General features: G+C 45.0%; 1 protein-coding gene across 1 annotated transcript in view; it reads right to left on the reverse strand.

Annotated features, from left to right (window-relative positions):
- XPO6 (exportin 6) overlaps positions 1–20,651 on the reverse strand; it is a 39,234-nt gene extending 18,583 nt beyond the window's left edge. Inside the window, 9 exon segments of the mRNA XM_010149495.1 lie at positions 1,735–1,803; positions 1,805–1,827; positions 2,587–2,713; positions 6,135–6,588; positions 12,614–12,691; positions 13,086–13,245; positions 15,883–16,080; positions 19,083–19,195; positions 20,567–20,651. Coding sequence (XP_010147797.1) covers positions 1,735–1,803; positions 1,805–1,827; positions 2,587–2,713; positions 6,135–6,588; positions 12,614–12,691; positions 13,086–13,245; positions 15,883–16,080; positions 19,083–19,195; positions 20,567–20,618 — 1,274 coding nt within the window. The 5' untranslated portion in view covers positions 20,619–20,651.
- Between the last annotated feature and the right edge of the window lie 2,305 nt (positions 20,652–22,956).

Below are 22,956 nucleotides of genomic sequence, written 5' to 3' on the forward strand. Positions count from 1 at the left end.
GCCAAAGAATTCAGGTCCTTTGCTGAAACAAAGTCATCACTTTTTCTGCTCATCCTGTAACACTAAAAGCACGTCTCTGAAAGATATCTTTTCATCTCTCGGCGCTATGCAGCCAGTACAGAGCACAGAACACCCTCCTGCTCATCGATCACCTGAGAATAATGCCACGGTGGAAAATTAGCCCAGAGCCACCTCAGCGTGCAATCATTCCCAGTGACCCAATGCCAAAATTAGGGGATTTTGAGGGGGTTCAGTTGTTTTAAAAACCTCCTTTGTTCGGATTGTTTTAATAACCTCCTTTGTCAAAACAGCTGAAAACTCATGCTCTTTCCCAGGTGAGATCAGGTTGGAAAATCAGGCACTGGCATACACTAACAGAGCTTTAGAGCAGGATCCAATCCAAGCTGTCTGAATTATCACCTTTCCCATAATCAGATGGCATAACTCCAGATTTGGCAACTTACACAGTAGTAAAAGTTGTAATGTGTACAAAATGCAAAGCTTAGTAACCGCAGAACAGGAAACTTCATCTGTGCTCCTGTGGTGTAACCACTCCCAGACTGTCAAACTGCAGCGCTTACCCGTCCGAGCGCGCGCAGGAAGTTGTAGCTACAGAAGTTGTCACAAGAACAGGTAGTTCTGACAAAACAGTACAAGCTTCAACCACTTACATGAGGTTTTTTTGTTTGTTTATAGTCTGACATATCTCCTAGGGAGACAGCTATTGTTGGTTTGCATTTTCCCCATAACAAGCCATCCGACAGGAAGATAACACACATTACATGCACGTTAGCCAGACGAAGAGCGAGCAGAACGCCACGGCAGCGTTTGACAGCACTAGACAAAGAGCAGCGAGTTCAGGACAAATTATAACAAAGTTTAAACACAAACACCCACAGCCTGAGAAACGAGGCGCCCACAGTTCCCATGCCGAGAGGAAGAGAGCTGTCTGGTGTAAGCAAGTTCCACATTTGCCCCCCGTGGTTACGATGCCAGGCTGTCCTTCAAAATCCAGCCACTTCGAGGGTGCTCAAGGGAAAGTTCCTTCTGCACTTAGGGGAACGTAACACGGCCCAAGCCACGGCACTTTTAACTCTCCAAAACACGAATAAGATACCAGTATATTCACCAGATTTCTACAATGGCAGCAAAGTGACTTTTATTGAAAGAGCCACCCGTTTCAAGACACAGCATCTGCAAAGTGAGAGGTGCCAACCACGGCTGCAGTTGATAGACGCAACTCACATCAGAGGTGAACAACAGACCCCAGCTTCCAAACACAGTCTCATCGGTCTTTCTCAGAAACACATCCTCCATTTCAACAGGAGTTTTAAAGTTCTAATCAAATAATTTTTTCCCTAATTCATTAATTAGTTGTATGAGCTGTGTGAACTAGGCAGCTTAGTCTATGGTCTCCTCCTCTAATATGTGCCAAAACATGTTCTAAAATTTCCTAAAACGTGTTGCAGTCCTATTTTAGACTGCACAGCTTTCTTCCTCTGGCTGCTGTGTTCACACGCAACGTAAGTGACAGTTTTTCTACCCTAAATAGCTCAGCTTGAATTCTTCCGAGTGTAAAACATTGAAGTTTATGTTTCTCATACTGTACAGTTTCAGAAGAAAGGACTCGACCACAGGTGAAGTTGGAGCAATAGCATGTTTCTCACAGTCCTTGCACAGTGACCATGAAGACTCCTTGCAGCTGTCCCTCCTGACAGCTTCCCAACTGCTTACCTGTTGAGTACTGCTTCTTTGTCTGCCAGACGACTTTTAATTTTGCTAGTCAGATAGTCCAAGAAGAGAAGAAAAGTAACCTTCATGGGTAGGCTGAAATACACCAAAATTCACAATGAGTATTGCGAGCTACGGCAAGATTGATTTCACACAATGAAAATAACGACTTAGCATGCACTTCAAGCCATGGGAAGAACTCCTTGCTTGAGTGAAACATTTTTAAGAGGTCACTGGGGTGGTTTACAGCTGCCAAAAGATGAGCAAGAGCTTTCGCCCAAGGGTGGGAACCCAGGAATTACAAGGCTGTCTCAGCATTAACCCATCTCATGGCTTGCTGCATCAGCTTCTAGCATTCATACATCTGCTTCCTTGTCAGTATTCACATGGGGATGAAGCGGGCTGAGTTGGGTTGTGACAGCTCCTACAGCAAGGGAACACGTACCAAAAGCCATAGGATTGCGTCTGTTGGGTTTTTTAAGACTAAAAGTGACAAGGAAAGCCTCAGGCACATGAAAAGCAGCAGATTCAGGACCAAAAAAAAAAAAAAAGCACCCTCAAGCACAAAACAAGCAAGTTAGAGAAATGCTTCTAGACAACACTGTCCATTCCAAGCACTAACAAAAAAAGCAGAAGCAAAGTCCAACGCCAAACAAGTTGTCTTTGACCGCCGTCTCCTGCAAAATCCAAGAACACACTAAGCCATTTCCAAGTCCCCAGCACTTCCAGGGAAGCGCCGATAAGACAAGGCATCTGGACTAACTTTGTGCATGAACTTCACTGGGGCAAACAAGCTAGCCTTGCTGCACGAGACACCAGGACAGCCCGAGGGAGAACGGTGTCGCGGGGCTGTACCTGATGAAACGTGTACTTGAACAACAGCGCCAGGAACTCGACCACAGGGAACTGGGAGTAGGATTCAATTCTTCGTAGGTGGACGCTCACAAAGAGGCGGAGAAAGTCCGTAAACTTCTCAATGTAGCTACAAGGGAAGAAGAAAACACAACTGAGAAAATACGAAGGATGCCACAAGGGGAAGCAATTTCACTGCAGCAATGATAAAATTAACTCAAAATCCTTTCATTGAAAAGAACAATTAACAGCCAGAACAATCAAAATATAAAGCCCTGCAACGATTACCTACAGGATGGGCAACCCTTCCTTCCATTAATACCTGAAACAGCAGAAAAGACAGTCTAGTCAAAAGCAACTTTAATATTCAGATAAATAGAATTGAGTTCATCCAGACCTGCAAGCAAGCACAATCCCCCCACCCTGGAGAAATAAGTATTTAACAACAAGGGTCATCTCACCGATGCAGACAGGATTAGTGAAATAAACTGTACCACCGAGGAATTTAGCTGAAAGCAAGAAGTTAATGAAGGAGTTAGCAGTACACATGTTAAAAATGTACACGAGGTTGTGGGAAAGCCATGGAGTTGGGAGCTGGAAAGAACGGTTTCTTCAGCAGTGCAGATCAACTATCCAGAAGGTTCTGAACTGAGCCCAGGCTTTTGGGACTGAAGTAGACTATGAAGACAAGTCTCTCTTCCAAGCACAGACTACCCAATGCTTGGAAATGCACGAAGTGAAGATCCAAAAAGGAGCCTGGTGTCAAAATCTCAGGGAGTCCAGCAAGAGCACGATCTCGGTGCAGGCACTGCTGGGTTCTTGAGTACAGACTGGGGAAAAATTGCAGAGACCACAGTGGAGTAAGCTTTTATTGTGCAGCGCCTGATCTTACTCCACAACCTGCGTGATGCACGAGCTTCGTCAGGGTTAGAAACCATCTTCATGTCTATCTCTACAGAAAAGTTTTACTTCCTCAGCACACAGGAGCCATATGCGGCAGCACCATACGCAAACAGTGGGCTCTGGTGATCCAGTGACGAGGAGGGGTGTGCGCAGAGAAGCCCATCCTTCCTGTATGGCAAGGACTCGAAAGTGCAAGAGTACTTCAAGTTTTCCTTTTAACTAAAAAGTTAGGCTTAGCAAAGATTCAGACACGCCTGACAGGTTGGTTTTACCCTGCTGCCTCGTGCTCTCCCTCTGCAAACTCTTGTTGTTTTCTTTTTTGCAGGGAAAACCCCCACTCTTTCTAACGAAAACCCAAGACCAGAAGCATTGCCAGCTAACAAAAGAGCTACAGCACTGTTGGTTATTACAAGCCTACAAAACCCGCACAATACTTTGAATATGCAAAAAAGATTACATTTTTTTTTCATTTGGCACTGCCTGATTGAGAAGACATCACTAAACACGTCTGATCACCGACCAGATGCTTCAAAATTAAAGCTAGCAAAAATTAGAGTCCAGACCCAAACACTGCCTTCAATTTTTTAACTTTTCAACTGTTATTATTCAATTTTTACTGTACAATTCTTAATTGGCTTCTAGCTCTGTCAGCCCCAAAGCCCCTTCTGCAACCACCACGCCATTGCCTGTATCCTTACTAGCCATTTCCCAAGTTTTGAGGTCTTCAAATTAAAGCCCAACACAAATAAAGCAAAAGACAGTTTAAAGCTTGCTCTTTCTGGACTAGTTTGGCAGTACCAACCATTCAAACCACGCTGATTCTTTAACAGCACAAAAATAACCAGCACCACGAGAGGAAGGGAAAGGACAGACCCAGGACAAGCAGGTTCTGAAGATGCAACCTACTGAAGGTAGTTCTTTCAGTGCCAATTTTGTTTAGGATTTTATTAGTCCAGGATGACACCTTCATGTGGTAAGTTTGTTAGTTTGGGACATTAAAATACATGCCCTTAAGTGACAAAAGGAAAATCCTCACATCCTTTTCCACAGAGAGAACAGTCAGCTCAGAGAAAGCTCCACTCCCTCCAGAAGCCAGCTAGATTTTTCCAGCCCCCAGAACATCTTAGTTACATCCCTATTTCACACCTTAGCAACGAATGGAGAAGGGTCTCAGTCACAGACACCCACAATCTCTGTGGATAACACGTCTAAGCAGCGAAACGTAACGACACGGCAATACCATCACCACTACGGGCCTTCCACAGCCTTGCCAGGGAAGGCTGCTCGCTGGTGGCTTCCAGAAAAGCAAGAACGAAGTTAAACAAGGGATTGTGGGTTTCCAGGAGAGCTATTCTGAAACTCAGAGCATCGCTCCTGGCTCTGTGCACTGATCTTGCATGCCAAAGTGGCAGACTTCTACACGTCTAGGAAGCGAGCAATATTGAAGTCAGTGCGAGGTAGTGAAAAACATGAGCAAGTAGAATGCACTGTTAAAGAGAACTCATGATTAATTGAGATTTACTGTCCTGAAGTTACGTGTTTATGTAAAAGTATGGGAAACAGGAATTTTACAGAAGAAACATGCAAGTCATCCCTATAAACGGACCCACAGATTTTTCCCCTCAATTAGGTGTGGTTTTTTTTTTTCCTCTTGAGCAGATATATAAAAACTCCAACAAAAAACCCCAAAAGCTTGAAAGCCTAGCTGCTGCATCTGGGAACAGAAATTTCATACAGCAGCACCAGAAATGTATTTCCACCCTCCTGCACCTGCAGCAACATACTGAGCGCATTCACACAGTTGTGGCCTATTTGCCAACACCCGCACCAGCCTGCCCGCCTTGTCAGGGCGACAGCAAGTCACCACCTCTTCCAGCACCCTGCCAACACAGGGGCTCCACACCACAGCAAGACGGGTCTCCCTCTCTCCCCTACAGGGAGGAATATCCAACATAAAAGGGTCAAGCAGTTTGAGGCAGCGAGGGCAGTAGTAACTTTCTGGAGAACGACAATGCGCAGCTTCCCAAGATGCTGCCGCCAGGCAAGCGTGCCAGAGAGCCGCTGAGGTGCAGCCCTTCACTGCTGCTGTGAATGGAGCTCCCCAGGCTGTCTTTCCATGGTGTTTAAAAATAAAGTGAAAATAAAAAAGCAATCAGAAATCGCCATATCTCAGTGAAGAGTAGGAAACTACTTCTGTTTTCTCTCAAGTCATGACTCGCAGAATTTCTACCCACTCTCCATATGTCTGAGTTTAACCTTTAAGAGAAGGCAGATACCGACCAGGAAAGGGAATACTGCAATGCCTTTACCTCACTGAGCCTCTTCTGTTTTCTGTAACAACTGAATGAAGGGCAGGTTCAGCTCTTGTGCCACCTCAGACCTGCAGTCAAACAGTAACGAACGGGGGAAAGGGGAGGAAGAGGACAGGAAAGAATACAAACCTGTGCCACCACGGTCCCTTAGCAAACTCAGCCCCTTACCAGAACCTTACCTGTGGGCACCTACCTTTCTGCCTGTCAGCCCCAGCACAGTACTCTGAAAAAAAGGTGATTAGACACACCATGCATGACCGCAAAAAATAAATCAAGACAGTCCTTTAGAAAGCAAGAGGCCCTAGCACAGCTACTTCGCCATCAGATCACTCTTACCTCTCATCCAGTTCCTCTAGCCGGCTCTTCACCGTATGGGCGTTGTTCTCCTTGGTAATCTTCTGCAGGAGGTAGAAAGTCTGCTGGAACATCCGTAGCAAATACTCTTCAAACTCCATAGGCACACAGTTCTTGGACATCAGTTCATTGATGCAAGACATAGCCAAGATGCCCAGTCGGCCGCGCTCCTGTCCCAACACCGAGTTCTGGCTGCTGCCGTTGACAGAAGACATCTTCCGAACGCGGGTGTCGCAGCCAAAGCGAGCAAAGTGGAAAATGGTGGTGAGGAGTGACGGAGTGATGCTAGTAGACAAAGGGATCCAGCTGAAGAGGTGAGCCAGGCACTCCAGCGCCAGGGAACATATATATTCACTCTCTGTATCAAGGATGGGGATTGGCTGGTTCAGTAATTTGGCTGCACTGGGACTCTGCAGCAGGCTACTTAACAGGTCACCTAGGAAACAAAGCACACATCTGCATTATACATCAGGGCAACTAACCTCAACTGGTGCAAGGCCAGCCCTAGCTATAAAGCAAAAGCCATCAGCCTCTGGCATTCAGCAAGTTAGCTACATGGCTTTGTCTGGGATGAACTAGCAATTTGTGTTTTCAGGAACTTTCTGCAGTTGTGTTCAGATCTCACATCAGACCAGTTGATCAAACAAGCAAAGTTTTAAGCAGCAGCTTCACATGGCCCCTCTACCCTTACTGGGAAGCACACTCAGTGTTTTGGAAAATAGCAATGCCATGGGGTGTATTGTAGGAATTTATTATAAAATTCACTCCCCTCACAAGGTCAAGCATCCCTGATGTAGCCTGCACAAGTTCTCTGACACATTCATGTTTCATTGGACCTTGGCGTTGCTTCTGCTTGCACATGGCAGCTTACTGATGATTTAAGAGCAGATGTTGAGTCAGACCAAAAAGCCTGCCTAGGCTGGTACCTTTTCCCAGGGGCCAAAAGCCCATGGCAGGCACAGACCACATTCCCCAGCCTCCAACCACTTTACAAACATTTCCTGAGCCAGGGGTTTGAAGAATTCTGCACAGACTCAGGATTTATCTCCCATGACTTTATCCAGTCTCCAACTGAGGCCACACAAACCACATTTGCAACACCCTGGGATGGAGTTCCACAGTTTAACTATACATGTGTAAAGATGTTTTTTGTTCGGGGTCTGTCAGCTGCTAGTTTCATTTCCTACCTCCTGTACCCTAATAGGGAAAAGAAACAATCTCTTTACGTTCACATTCTACATGCCTACATTTCTATTGCAGCTTCTCACTCCCAGTTTCTCATTACTTTACATGGAAGCCATTCCATACTCTCAATCATCTTTACTGCCCTTCTGCACAGCTTTTGCTTCTACTCTACCCCTATTTATATAGGAAGACCAGAACTGCAGCCACTATTCAAGGTGTCAATGAACCTTAATTCCATACAGCACCACAGCAGATACCTATTTTTGACTGCTACCCATCTGAAACTGTGCACAATGATGTGCTGTAATGCTCAGAACTTAACCCTGCCTACCAAAGGCGAGTTCGGAGCCCAGGATTTGGCATGAGATGTGTATTTCCCTGCCTGCCCAAACATGGCTTATACTTCTCTGTGTCACACTTCACTTTCCATCTGCCCAGAGATATGCAAGGTCTTCCTGCAGGTCTTCAGTCTCTTTCTCACTGTTCTCGGTGCCGTTGGCAAGTTTCCTTGTCTCTTCACTGAGCCTTTTTCCCAAGCCTCTAACAAGTATGTCCATCAGTGCAGCCCCAAGCGGTACTCCACAGGTGACCTCCCCCCCTCATGGCAAGAGGGGACCGTTTCCATTTACCTTTTATGTCCTGCCTTCTCACCAATCAATCAATCAACAGTCCAGAGACTCGCTCCCTCATCCCTGATGGCCTCTGCTTTCTCAAAAGCTTTGAGCAAGAAAGCCTTATTGAAAGCTTTAGGGAAATCCAAGCAGACACCGCCAGCTAGGCTGCCCTTCACCACAGAAGCTGCCCACTAGCTCATACGCTGAAAGCGTATTCACCTTCGCCCCCAGGTCATCCAATACACTTCTTGTCCTTCAGTACAAATCATCTCTTAACCTTTAGAAATCCACAGGCACTTGCTACATTACAGAATGTAAAGTTCTCTCCAGAAAACCCAAGTAATATTTTTTGGGAAGTGAAATGACCCGGCACACTAGCAGTACGGAAACAGGTATGATTTACTGAGTTGTGTCCAAAGTACTCAGAAGTAAGCATGATGAACAGATTGCTCTTCACTCTCCATTTTTCATCAATATCAGCATCTAGCATCACTGAATTCATAACTCCCTGCCATACCTTATTGTTGTTTCCTTCTCCTCTGCTCCAGAAATGTAAGGCATCGTGCTATTTCAGCTGACTTGGATAACCCTGCACTCACTCTTAATATTAAAGCAGCCCCCACGGTAGCAACCACAGCTATACGTGTGCTGCAGCACAAGAGCTGCTGGCATTGTGGTTTTACAGAAGCAGACACGCTTCTTCCAAATACCCAGTCCAGCCAACTCCACAAAAATCAATGAGAATGAAAGATTCTTATCTTTTAATCCATCAACACCAGAAACTGACAATTAGGTCCCTGTAACTCACAGCAGTCAGTGCTTTGCACCCAGTTAAATTACTGAAGCTCAGAGTTTAAGGGACTTTAAGTTCTATTTGATGTCTTTGCAAACAGGTGGTACATGGTGGATGCCCCATCCCTGGATGTCTTCAAGGCCAGGCTGGACGAGGCTTGGAGCAACCTGGTCTAGTGGAAGGTGTCCCTGCCCATGGCAGGGGGGTTGGAACTGGATGATCTTTAAGGTCCCTTCCAACCCAAACCATTCCATGATTCTATGATTTACAGGACCAGCTGCATGCATGCACAAGGAGAAAACTCTTGGGGAGGGGCTGGCATCAGGCTAGCTGTCCAGGAGCAAGCAGCAGCAGCTTCTGTTACTCGTTTGTTTACCACTGGTGAGTGAATATGCCTAAGGAAGGGATTCATCAAGTAAAGAGCTATAAATCATGCAAAGACATCACTTGGGGGCTGAGAGATTGATTATTTCTAAGTAAATTCTATAGTGATGCAATAACTCTAAAGTTCCCTAACACAGGATATTAGAGCTCCTTTGCTTAAGTGGTATGAGAAAGGAGTTTAACATTGCCTTCAAGTGCTATTTAAAAACTATGCAAGACTTGCAAGTAATCGTTTCACTCCGCTTCCCTGTGCAAAAAAAGGAAGCATAGGTTTTCCAAGTTCCTAAAGAGATTTGGGCTCCGATGGAAGACATTAAACATTCATAGGGGCTCTGCAGCTCGTTTTGCCTCTTGGAACACTTTTCATTTCACCTGAATGCAATGAGAAAAAGGCAGCGGCCTCATCTAAGCAACAACAAATGTTTAAGTGGCACCAATAAACAGGAATACCTTGCTGTGAGAGACTCAAATGTAACAATATGCTGGTAAAAAGATTGGGTCAGCTTCACAGATTTTAAACACAGAGAAACAATTAACATCTCCAGTGCAGAATTTCACAGCAGTGTTTCACTACACCCCTGTTTGTCCCATAGTTCACCTTCCAAACATGCACTTATCTCTGCCTGCAGACAAGGACCGGTAGATGTGCAACGCCACGAGCGTCACTCACTGCTACTGACCTGCGTGTCCGGCTTTAAGCCCTGTAGTTCTCCATGGTAGCAACACCATCAGTGCTCCTAACTCCCCTCTGTGAACCTTTCGACCCATCACATCACCAAATAGTGACCCAAGGGACATTTGGTTAATAAAGAAAGTAAAGAGAGTCCTTCATTAAACACTTCTGTGAGCAAGCAGTGGCCAAGAGGGAAGCACACAGTGCTCTTCCCTTTGGGCTTCCACAATTTAGAGCACAGCCAGTTTTACCATGGAGAGAGTAATTAAGGCAGAGCACAGAAATCACCAGAGAAAGGTTCAAATAAACATGTTTGCACAGGCAGGACTCAATGAAACCTGAACTTCTAAACGAACTGCCAGTGTAGCCTTAATTGCCAGCAGTTATCTGTGGAAGGAGTTTGTTTCTCTCCCTGAGAGGGGAGATGCAGAAGTGCAGCGTACTTTCACTTTGAGAAGTACGATCTAAAGTCACAAGATGAATCCCAGGTGGATGAAAAGCTTCCGTAGCACAAGCACTATCCTGCGATCCACCGAGGAACTGAGAGGACATCTCAAATCAGCCCAGTGACTGACCCTAATCAGCCCAAAGAGCCAGTCTCTAATGTCAGTCCAGAATTTGTTCCACTAGGTTATTTTCTTTTTTTAATTACAACTCTAGGCAACAAACCCGAGATTTTTCTGGCTGTATCAGCGTAAGTTACTAGCAGCTCAGAACACAGCAGCGTTAGTTTGTCCCAAGATAATTCTGGCACCTGTTCACGACACAGTCCCCCTCCAGCAGGCATGGCCTTGGTTGTGCCTGCACTAACCAGCACCTGCCAGTGTGCACAGAGCAATTGCGGCTGTTTCGTACAAGCACAGCATCATCTTGGCCACCGAGGCACTTGCCACCAACAGCTGGCACTAACATGAATCTGCTTTTCACCATGGAAGACCCCAACCTCATTCAATGTCACGTCAAAGTACCGCGGCTCTTGCTGCCCGGGTGGGCAAAGCTGGCACGCCTGCCCTCTCCAAGCAGCACGTTCACTCCTGCCACGGGATACTCCAACTTCTGTTCTTTTCTCTTAGTATTTTGTCCTCAAACTTTTGCTAGCTACAGCAAAATCCACCCTCCCCCCAAACCAAGGATATATTTCTTCCCATTTAAGTTTATGTTTTGTATATAAATGTTTTAAGTGTGTTAAGCTCTTCTACAGGAAAGAAGCACTTGAAATTCTGCTCAAACTTACAAGTAAGAGTTTTAACACTAACCAAAACAGTAACAAAAGCTTATCACAGGCAGCTGACTTAAGCTGACTCGTGCATTCTGGCCACAAGGAAGTGATCTGCAACTCAATTAACTGTTTAATGTCCCAAAGACAAAGGCACCCCGTGCAATTGTGTTAACTCCCAGAACACACTGTGCACCTCCTTATCAGTGCGACCCTGGAGAAAGACCCATCGGATCTTTCCAATCGGATGGGTCCAGATTGGAATCCAGATCAGATCTGGATCCGCTTTCCAATCCACAAGCATTTCGTCTTCTCCCTACCCACCAGGAATTACAGCTTTCCAGACATTAAGCCCTTTTATCTTGTGGAAAGAAGACAGGGCCAAGATCAGACAACACAGTGATTTCACTGCATCCTGGCATTTCTTCTAGCTTTGTTTTCCAAGAAGCAGGCACAAAGACACCACAATCTGCTGGACAATGCTTGGGTGAGCTGAATAACAATGACCCACATTACATCAAGGCACAAGAGAAAGCAGTAGTCATCAAGATCAGCATTATGTGGGGTGACCCCATACGTCCAGAGGAGGCCACGAAGATGCTCAGAGGGCTGGAGCACCTCTCCTATGATGAAAGGCTGCCAGAATTGGGCTTGTTCAGCCTGGAGAAGAGGAGGCTCCGAGGAGACCTCATTGCAGCTTTCCAGTACCTGAAGGGGGCCTACAAGGGTACTGGGAGTGGACTTTTTACAAGGGCCTGTAGTGACAGGGACAAGGGGTAATGGGTACAAATTGACAACAGGGAGGTTTAGATTAGGTATCAGGAAGAAATTCTTCACAGAGAGGGTGGGGCGGCACTGGCACAGGTTACCCAGAGATGTTGTGGATGCCCCATCCCTGGATGTCTTCAAGGCCGGGCTGGATGAGGCTTGGAGCAACCTGGTCTAGTGCAAGGTGTCCCTGCCCATGGCAAGGGGGTTGGAACTAGATGATCTTTAAGGTCCCTTCCAACCCAAACCATTCTGTGATTCTATGATCTATCCCCTATTTAGCCTTAACAGGGTAAGTAAAATGTGCACCGAGTACAAGGACAGAGAAACACATTCTCTATTTTGAAGGTAAATCTGTACGTAAATGAGCTTAGATCAGATAAACGCCCACAAAAAAGACTAACAGGAATAGGTAAAACCCAGACTTTCACAACATATATACACAAAGTCCCTGCCACTTCTTTTGGTTAGGGCTTCAGCTTCACTCCGTTCTGGCTTTTGGTGTGCTTACAGCTGAAATTCAGGGGACAATGCCAACTCACTGAGGTTAGAACACTTCACATGGGCACTTCAGAAAGCTTTCTGCCATCTGGGCACAACAAGCAGCTATGTGTGTGCTTTTCAACGAGGTGGCACTGTCAGTGAGGTGTCCCCTGCAGTGGAAATTCCTGCTTCATAAGGTTTGTCCTTCTGACCAGAAATTTGTTGGCCTATGAAAAGCTCTAGGAAAGGGTTATTACAGGAGATTGGACAGCAAAGGAAGGAAACTATGCCTGATATTGCAAGTTTAAGTACATGGAAATATCTTGTAGCTTTAGCCATGCTTACCACTTTCTCCTGAAGTTGGGGATGGTGGTGGAGTGGCAGCAGTAACGCTGTGTTTGTCCCAGATGCTCTCCAAAATACCTGGCCAAAGAGATGTTTTTCAGAACAACCTGCTAAGGCAGACTGATCTAACAAACATAGCAGAGACTGCCAGAGAACTCTGGCAGAACACATTTTTAGTGATTTGACAAGGAACACTGTCTTCTCTTAGTGAGCCCCAAGAATTATCAAGTGCTTATATACAAAATCCCTCTTCTTAAAGAGGGGGACATAGGCAGCTATACAGCTGCTCTGCTACACAACTTCTTTCCCAGTAAGCTGAACCAAAGGGTAGAGTTGAGTGTTCAAACTGCAGGAACAGCCACTACATCCCCCACACATTGCCTCACTGACCCCAGAACGTGCAAGCTTCCTAGCATCTTAGGGACGGTGAAGGAGGGCGGTTCTTCAGCGCTGCAAGTGCAGTAACTCGTACCTGTGAGGAGCCCAAGCACTGTTTGCACCTGGTCTAGGAGCAGCTTACGTAGCTCTTCTTTCCGGGCTACGCTAAGGTCTTCCCGCGGACATGCCAGTTCTTCCGAAGTGGTTTTCAACATGATCAGTCCCAGAGGAGTGGTCACAGGAGACTGAATTAACTGAGAGGAAAACACACGAATGCAACACGTGATAACATTCTGCAAAGCTGTCAGCTGACAGGGTTAGTAAAACTACTAACAGTTTACAAGTGCTTCAAGACTGAGGGGGTGTCAGTTCCCACAGTTTGCAGCGCTGCATGTTGAGGGAAGAGAGCTGCAAATATTCAATACCCAAAGACATCAATCTACGATGTTGCAACAGTTCAAGTACCATGGGAATCCTTGGGGTTTCAAGAGAGCTTTCATAATGTCATTGCACAGGTTCTCTGTTCCAGCATGTTTACCAGTAACAGTTTGTTCCTCCTGTTTACTGCTTCTGCTGACATCATCACTTCTCAGAATTGCCTCAGCACCAGCAGCTTCACCACGTAACAGGGCTGCCACTGCAGCCACGCTCGAGTCAGGAGCCTGCGCCGTCGGCCGAGCAGTGTCCATTAAAAAGCCCATCCCTTCCCATACAGGGAGCTGCAGCCAACATCAGATGGCACCGGAATACGGCTGAGGGGTACCACCTCTCCTTGCATCTGTATCGCATGTCAAACTGGAAATCGTTTACCCTAAAAAGAGTGACTTCCACCACTGCCAGAACACGCAGGAGTAGGACCACAGAAAGACATAGTTTTTGCCTTCATCAGCCACTGGAATATTAAAAAAACCCACTCAAGTGGGACAAAGTTTAATTTTCAGCTGAAATTCAATGCTGCTCTTCTCCGCTGACCTGGCGCATTCAACACAATTTATGCGCTAGTCCCCCTGGGAGAAAAAGCCTAAAGCCAATGACAATTACTACAAGTAATCCTTGAAGATTCCACAACACAGGCTGACCTCAGCCCTCATCTCCTTGGCCCACCAAACCAGACAGACACTGACTGAACACAGTCTGGCGACATGCGTGGGGGAAAGAGCCCATCTGAAAGCTCTTAGTCCAGATGTAACGTTGGCTTCAGAAAGGAAGCAGAATGGCACAGGAGCAGACAGCTAAGGAAGAAAATTAAATGAAGTACACAACTTGGTACTAAGTTGCAAAGAGACTTAATATCTCCTCTCAGAGTATTTTCTCACAACGCCAGAAAGTTTGGCAATACCACGCATGGCACTTCAATAACATTAAACCAATTTCATACCTCTAAAGAAGTAGCATTTTCTAAGTAGAATGACTGGCTTTGCATAATGACAATACAATAGCCAAGTTACTTTTCTTCTCCACCCCTCCAGTAGCTCAGGAAAAATTTTAGAGACTACTGAGAGTACCATGACAGAAGTTACTGCTAACGAATTAAACAGTTGCTTCAATTATCTCAGAAGTAAGTCTTGAGAGGACTCATCTGCAACTCTAAAAGCAAGTTATTCTGCTCCTGTGCTGCCACTCTTTATTTTGACGTCTTGGAAGTTCAGAGAAAGTGGTTTACTACCACTTTCTCTGAACATTTTTGGAAAGTGTCTGCTATAGAAATTAATTTATGGGAACATTTCCTTCTGAAGCCAATTTCACGAGGAGAGGCTTAAGGAAAAACCTTAAAGAGCCCAAAGCGGGCTCTGCAATCACTTAAGATAACTTCCAAAGTGCTAGAAAAGCAGGAAGCTCAGAAATTCAGCTGCAGATTGAGATGAAATGAAAGCCAGAACTCTAAGTGTAGACAGTTGTCTCTGAGTATTTGTTGTCAAATTGACAATTCAGGAAGAAATTGCAGCATGCCGCACTACACGACTACAGAAAGCTGTCTGAAAGGAGGTGACACCAGTTAGTAACAAGCTCTGTATGCCAAGTTAACTTTTTTTTTTTAGTTTTGCAATTAATACTAATTCCATTTGTCTTAAAGTCCTGAAACAGAGGGCAGGGACTTGGATTTTTTTTTTTTTAATGACTGCCTTGCAGCTTGTCTGTGGGCAGAGCTGCATTTAAATAATGTAATTATGTCAGCAAGGCCGTGCAGCACTTCAGTTTACACTCAGCTTCTTTAAGCCAATTATGAACAATGTTGACAGAATTGGAAACCAAGTTCTCAAACAAAACTATGTTGGCACTAGCTCAGTGAGGCTGCAGCGGCAGCGAGCTGTTAGCCCGGCTCAGGCTCCCCTGTGCAGATACTGAACTACAACCAGGACTCAAACCAATGGCAGTGTCTCTGCCAGGATCCTCAAACACATACTGCAGCCTTGCTGCAAGAGCCCGCCAAAACACCCCAACAGCATTCCAACAGTGACTTTATACGATGAGGTGCCAAAGATTTCAGGGTATCTTTGGCTATCAGGTGAAAAATCTCCAACAGCCCCATTCAGAAACTTCACTTTTGAGAATCATCCAGTGATGCATCCATAGTTACAATGACTTTTTTTCTTTAAAGAACCCACAAATCCTACATTTGCAACAACTACTCCTCAATATTTAAAATTCAAAATGCAGTTGAAACTTGTTGCATACTTGTTCCTCTGTCAAAAAACTTGTAACAGTAGAAGGAAATGTAACATATAGGAAGCCAGGGGTTATTTGCAAAATTAAAAAGGAAAAGGAATTTAAGAATCAACTGTTTTTTTAATGTAATTATTTAATCTTCCTCAAGGGAAGTTGCTACTCAAGGAAACACAGTAATGTCTGTCTGCAAATGAAACCAAGTCTTCCCTTTAGAAACTTCTTACCTGCAAGATGTTAGTGAAAAAGTCATGGTAGAACATGGGCCAGTCCTGCCGGCCAATGTCCACAATGACCTTGCAGAGCTTGTTCCTGATGAAGTAAGGCAGAGTTTTATGGTGAGCTAGCAGGAGCTTGGGCAGGCAGCTGCGGATCTCCATCTTGTCTTGAGAAGGGACCCCAAGCCACATCTTATTGATTAGGTTCTGGAAGAGAAAACAGACCTCCCGAATGAGCTCACCTTAGACAGGCCTCACGGAAGTTAAACAGCGAGAGAAGGTGGAGGTACAAAGCAGGGAAGGAGCACCAGGCAGAGCTGCTGCCTCTTACGCCCCTGAATCGCCGCTGCCTGCCCCAGTGCCCAGGCAGGGAATCGGCTACAGCTTTGAACCGTCCAGGCCTCTCGCTGAGCAAGCCTGGGCAGTTAACCACCTCAGCACCTGCCTGATGTAGTTCAACCTTCTCCGCGGCCGTGGGCAGGCCTCTGGACAAGGAAACAAGCAGGTGTTGGCAGGTTAAACAGAAGATGTTTCTCTTTTGCCAGTGCTCTGACACCAGCCCGCCGGGCAAAGAGCTGAAACGTAAGACGCTTTAACGGCTCGGCTGTTCAGTACCGACCCCGACATCTCTAACACCGTGCAGAGATGAGCGTGCACCAACTACACCGTGCAGAACAAGGAGCAGCTCAACAGAGGGCAAACCCCGCACCACTAACCTGGAGTAAGCTCTGCAACCTAATGGGGTGCTCAGACCACCCAAGACCGCGATGGCTCGAGCTGCTGAACGAAACTCACCGAGCTCGTCTCTCACAAGCCACAGAGCGTATAGGGATGAGCTCCAAAAACCCCCCAAAATCCACCACAAGCTATTAGGTTTGTAGAAGCCCTCCAACATTAAGAGTTTCAGAAAAGATGGGTTTCAGTGCCCCCAAAATTGCTATCAATCTCTCTTTGAACACACCATCATTTCTATTAATTCACAAGTGACAGCAACCAGCACATTACCTTTTTTAACTGGTTTTGGGTGAAGCAGAACTAGTTGGCATGCCCAAAAAGTATTGCCAGTATATTTTAACCCTGGACACCTTGGTTTTTCCCCTTTAAAGGGGGAAGCACAGCCTTGTATGAAGCACAAAAGGAAGGAAAGCAAGGTCGGATTTAGATGGCTGATGCCATTTGGGTCTCCTGAAGCTAAGCTGGAAGGTCGCTGTCGGTGCGACTGCCTTGCAGTGACCGGGCACCACTTCAACAGAAAGCTTTTGGTCCACTTAAAAGTCGGACAAAATCCATATGAAAGCATAGTTGCAAATTGCTTTCCTGCCACACTACGATCCCATTTAGGGGCTGTGGAGCATTAGGAGCTGAGCCTCTCTGGATACCTTACTGAGGAGGACTGTTACTGAGGCCATGTCCACACCAACCTGCAGGCATATAGCTCGGAGAACCCAAAAGCAGGAGATAATGCGTTGCAGAAATGGACAGTTATTTATGGTCAAAGCAGACCCAATTCACAATACAGGCATACCAGTTCATAGTGCAGAGGTATATTTATACATTTTGTTCCTCAAACAGGTTACTTTCTGGGCTTTCTCCCAGTGAAGATCCAGAAATACTGCTTAAAAATAATGACCTAACCAAATGAGAGTTCCTTGATGCAAACTGATTCAGCAGCCTCAATCAAACTGGAAGATGCTTTAGCTGTAATATCCATGCTTTAATGCCCACTGAGTTTTGTCTGACTCATCTGGTCTGAAAGTGGCAGGTTTCTACATCTCCGAAATGTTTCTTTTGGGAAGATTGTCTCTTTTTTCCGAAAGAGAGAAGTGAAAATGGTTTATCTGGAAGGGGGCTAAGAGGATTTTTATTCCAGTTCCATTATTAACTTTCTAGACATTCTAGAAGATACTCAGGAAGTCTTGGTAATGATCCCTGAGTTTGTACACATGTTTTTACTGACATCCAGCACTCAGACAGCCGAAGACTGGTGAAGCTGCAGACCACAGCTATGAGGACCAGTCGAATGTGCAGCACTACAGTAAACTCTGGAAATTCCAGCTCCTCCATGCAGAGATCCTAATCTCTCAGCTGAGCTGTGGACCCATGTCCCTCACTTTACACTAGGACAGTGATTTCTTTGTTCTGCTCAGTTCTGGGCACAACTATTTTTTCAGCACTACTTCCTCCCCACTCCAAGAAGTGGAGGCTCAGTAATCAAACACGTTTTCTTCTTCATGAAAATCGGTTTAATTACTGCAGGCTGCTGCTGTGTGACATCCATCCATCCCCCGAGGAGGGAACAACTCCCATATCATTTGTCATGATTACCCCCTTTTGAGAGGAAGGCAAACCAGATTCAGTTTGCAGAGATCAAGTCCAGGCTCCCTGTGCAAGAACAGACAAATAAACTGAATATTTTAAGTGAAAAAGTTAACGACATTGATAAATCTAAAAAGTGGCCTACTGAGAAGGATATAAAACCCCTCTGATTCCTGAGCATAGCTCAGGCTGCCAACTTAGCCAAGAACACAAGGCAGAGGCCACACAGGGATCAGGGTGAAGGATGACATTGACCAAACTCCAGAATATCATTAAGGAAAAACGCTGCACTGGTCACAGAAATCAGCTGATGAGACAGACCTGTTCACAGAACACTTTTGTTTCTTCCAGCAGATACACAAATCAATATTTAGGCTTTTTACCCATTTACAAAAGCACAAACTGATGTTGAAGAGTGGGATATGGACTTCTAAAAGAGACCTTACCTGTACCAGCAGCACATAAGCTTGTCGGGTGTAGTTCAAGAGCATCAACCCCAGCTAGGGGATGTCACAAAAATAAAAGCAACTGTCTCCCCACTCAGCACTCAAGTCTACAGTAGCTGGTATCAGGTAGTCATGCACGTACTTCTGACCATAAAAAGCATAAAAGCAATAACACTCTAAAAGCATTGTGCAGAAAACTCACGCAGCCTCTGAAACTGGAGGCAATTTGTACTTAGAGATGCCAGGAAATTAATTCTTCAATTTGTGTATAAAGATTCATATTCTCCTACTCTTAGCCTGCCATTAAGCAACCTCTCTAGGAGAGAGCAATAAAAGCATCCTTTTTCACCGTACTTACTAAGACAAACATTTTCAAATAAAATCGATGGCCATACGCAACGGCACCAGACAGCAGATGCACTACGGAGGCAACAGGACACATCTTACCTCAAACACAGTCAAACTGTACATCATTACATAGTCATTTCTTGTACTTGACAGAAAATACAGGCAGAATCTCCAAGCTCCTATCTGCTGGGCAAAGTTATTTAAAAGCTCCTCTGAAAAATAAAGCATTAAAAACATGACATTAAAACTCGCAAGACGTAAACAATTCCGTAACAATGTATACTGATAGCACAATAACACGCTGAACATGGAAAAAACCCCATGTTCAGGGAATGATTCAACCTGGAGGAGGGGATAAAAAATAAAAATCACACTCCAAAGTACTAAAATAGGCTTTGATGAAAACAAAATAGGTATGTCACTTTAGAACACAGTTCTGACAAATACCACACCAGACCAACAGCTGAATATTGAAACAAATCACACAAATTATATCACAAGCATTAGCATTTTATCTATAAAAACCAAACGTTGGGATACCAGGTCAGTGTGAAAGACCAGGAGGACCTCAGCTCACACACAGCGTTACAAAACACCCTTGTCTCAGTGCAGTTGCTCCAGGAGCCACTGACTTGGCTGCAGGTCAGCATATCAAAAAACCTCTCTGAACACTCAGGTACAGGATTTGGTCGTCTCACATCCAGTGACTACGTACCAAATGTGGCAAAGGGAAAAGCTGCAAGGGCTGTTTTACAAGCTAATAAAATGTAAGCCTTAATCAACTGGTTTCTTTCCTGCAACTTAAGCAGGAAAACAGGGGATGCTGAAGGTTTTTACCTTTAATTCTACATGGCAGGAGATCGCCACAACAGGGGAAAAAAACCCCAAACTTGCTGAGTTGTTTATTATTTTACCAGATTTCTGGGAAAAGCCTTCCATGCTGATCATACTTCTGTCACTGAAGTTAGAGATGGCAGAAGTTTGAGAATAAAAGCAAAACTGCCTATTCATAGCCTTTAACCACGGATGCAAGAAGCTAGAGCACCTGTAAGATCTCTGCTGGTTTTCAAAAGGGCATATTTAATAACACCAGCCAAAGTGAAACCCTTTGATCTTACTCATCATATCACATTGAATAGAACAGTCTTCTCTCCCTTCTCAAGGCAGAACAAATCTGAAGTCCATGCTCGATCTCTAAGCAGAAGGTAAGAGGTTTTCCAGGACATACAATTCAATACTGCACAGGCAGAGAAAAAAATCCCTCTCCTACACTAACCAACTTGCTATCCTTGATAAAAAAAAAAAAAACAAAACCAAAAAAAACCCCAAACATATCTCCATGCTCACAGCAGCAGACAGTTATCAACATACTGATTATCTATAGGACCTGCCACGGGATCTCTGAAACCCAAACTACGTAAGCCTTTCCTTCAAGTTCCTAGATAAGTAGGAGAGGCTAAAATTCCAGTTCAGTATCAGATAGAGCACTTTCATCTGCTGTATTTGTTTAACATAACCAAGTTGCCTCTGCTGAGGTAGCAAAAAGGAAGGGAGACCATCCTTTAGAAGTGGCATGAACTCACCTATCTCACGTTTCCGCTCATTCGTTGTGCAATTGTGGAAAAACTCTGTCATGAGACTCTCCAAAGCCCGTAGCGAGGCCTCTTCAGATGCCTGGGAACAACATTTAGAGCAAAGAGTTAAAACTCTGACTTGCACCCAGCAGTTTGTGTCACAGATGCACCCAAAATCCAACAAGAGCAGGACATTCAGGGGGAGGGCAAAATAATCTGGAATTTAAAATGCTCACTGGTGTGAAGTAACAACAAGATTTGTCCACTGCAAATGAAAGCTTTGGACAAAAGGAACCATTTACTCTGCTGCATAAACTAATGAAAAAAATACAGGAAGTTTCCTTTTTGTTGGTGGCATTTAGTAATTCTAAGTTAGCTCAGCCTCTTCAAACAATTCTCACCAAGACAGCAAGTTCAAGTGAAAATTACTTCAGACATTTAGGTAATAAATACAGCACAGGGAACATGAACTTTGAGGAATCCGGACACCTACTGCTGCCACCTGCAACACCAAAGGTGCTCAGGAAGTGGCAGCTTAAAGATCAAGGAATTTCCAACACTGAAAAGCAATATACAAGTATTCAGCAGTTTGATTCAAGAACAACGTTCCCCCACCTCCAAATTCAACTGTAGTTATTGGAATTCACCAGTTACAGCTCAGTGATTACAAGTCCTAGAAAACATTATCAACCTTGGTATACAGCCACTGCAAGGTCACTATAGCTAGCCAGTCTCTGGAGTTGGGATGATTTTATTCTAGTAACAGCTCACCACCGAGCTCAGCCTCTCCGGCTGCCCCGCACTTCCCTCAGGTCTGAGCCTGATAATGGATAGCCTTCGAAAACAGTACAGACCGTGCCATTAGTCATTCCTCTAATGTTTGCACCGCACGCCATCAATAATAAATGCATCGAGATTCAAGCCCCGACCTTCCTCTGCACAGAAACAAAGTAAATCATTACAGAAAACAGAAAGTTCTCTCGAAAAAAAATAAAACCAGAAACAAAAACCCTGACTGGCAGTCACGCAAAGAGAGAAGCTAGTGAGATGAGTTGCAGAAACACTACAGGCTTCTGCTAGTTCCCATTTCCGCGTAGAGCGGTTTCCCCAAGGACTGCCTTGGGGCCAAGCAGCAGGAGACCCTCCTCAAACAGCCTGGGGTTGCATTAACCCCCCCAGGAGAACCAACAGCTCAATCCAACAGCGTGGGAAGACAAATTCAGCTCTGCTCTCCAAGCAACTGGAAAGGGACCCTCTGTAGGACACCATGCATTTTCAATCACTTGGAAAAGGAACAGTGAATTTCATCCCACCTTTCCTCTTCCTTCCCTCGCCCTTTCATTTTAAAGACCTGTTCTAGAGAGCAAGGCCTCTTTTAGCAAGAGACATTATTAGTGGGAAATTGGCTTAAAATAGCTTACAATCAAATCAAAGCCACTTTGCCAGCTTAAGCAAGATCAAGCACCCATTATCACCTCTCTAATCCATTTACTCACGGTCTCTGCCAACAGGCCCTTGCACTGTAAACTTCCCCTTCAGCCACCCACCAGTCCCCTCCTCCTGCCAGCCACCACTTCCCAGGTAACAGCAACACTTAAAAACACTCATTCAGCAGAGTCCTTAATGACAGCCACCTGCCACATCTCGTAATTTCTTCCTGGGACATGGCACATTGTTGTAAGTTCCTCCCAACCAGAAACATATGTCCAAGATTTTCCTAAATCCCTGCAGTTTACTTCTCTGCTGCTCAACACAGAGTAAGTCTCACCAGCAGTTGCTGAGGGCAAGCACCCAAAGAGGAGTCTCCAAACGCTGGACAGTTGAATTTGATGCAAATTTCTCTGTGAGAAGCACTGTTTTCCCACTCCACCAGCCAAGATCAAGATCACCTAAATTCAGAGGTGTCAGCTCTTCACACAGGAATGGCAGGGCTCAATCGTTTTCAGATGGTTAACTCATTCCTTCTTGAGGAAGAGTAGTTAAGTGATTCCCACACCCTCGCCCAAGAATCAAAGTTTATTTCCTACTTTTCAAAATAAATTGCAGAATTCTTGTAAAACTTGAGCATCTGACATGTCCACCACTGCCTTCAAACTGCCTCAGAACCTCAGAGATTTTGAAGGTGACAGTCTACTCCTAGGAAAACGCTTAATCTTTTATATGAAACCACCACCATCACAATGTTCAACGTGTCAAAAGAAAAAAAAAAAGAGAGCAAACAGAGCACAACACAAGCATTTTATGCAAAAAGCCCAGGCTTGGCCAGAGTCCAAGGCCAACTTGGGCAGAAAGAAACAGCGTGACCTCTGAGATTGTTTTCTTCCCCTGTTTGACTTCTCCCAGCTGTTCCAGAGGTTTGGCCAAAAGAAAAGTGGAGTAGCACGAACTGTTTGAGGGAA

The sequence above is a fragment of the Eurypyga helias genome, unplaced genomic scaffold, assembly GCF_000690775.1.
Source record: "Eurypyga helias isolate BGI_N326 unplaced genomic scaffold, ASM69077v1 scaffold30703, whole genome shotgun sequence".
Classification (NCBI taxonomy): Eukaryota; Metazoa; Chordata; class Aves; order Eurypygiformes; family Eurypygidae; genus Eurypyga; species Eurypyga helias.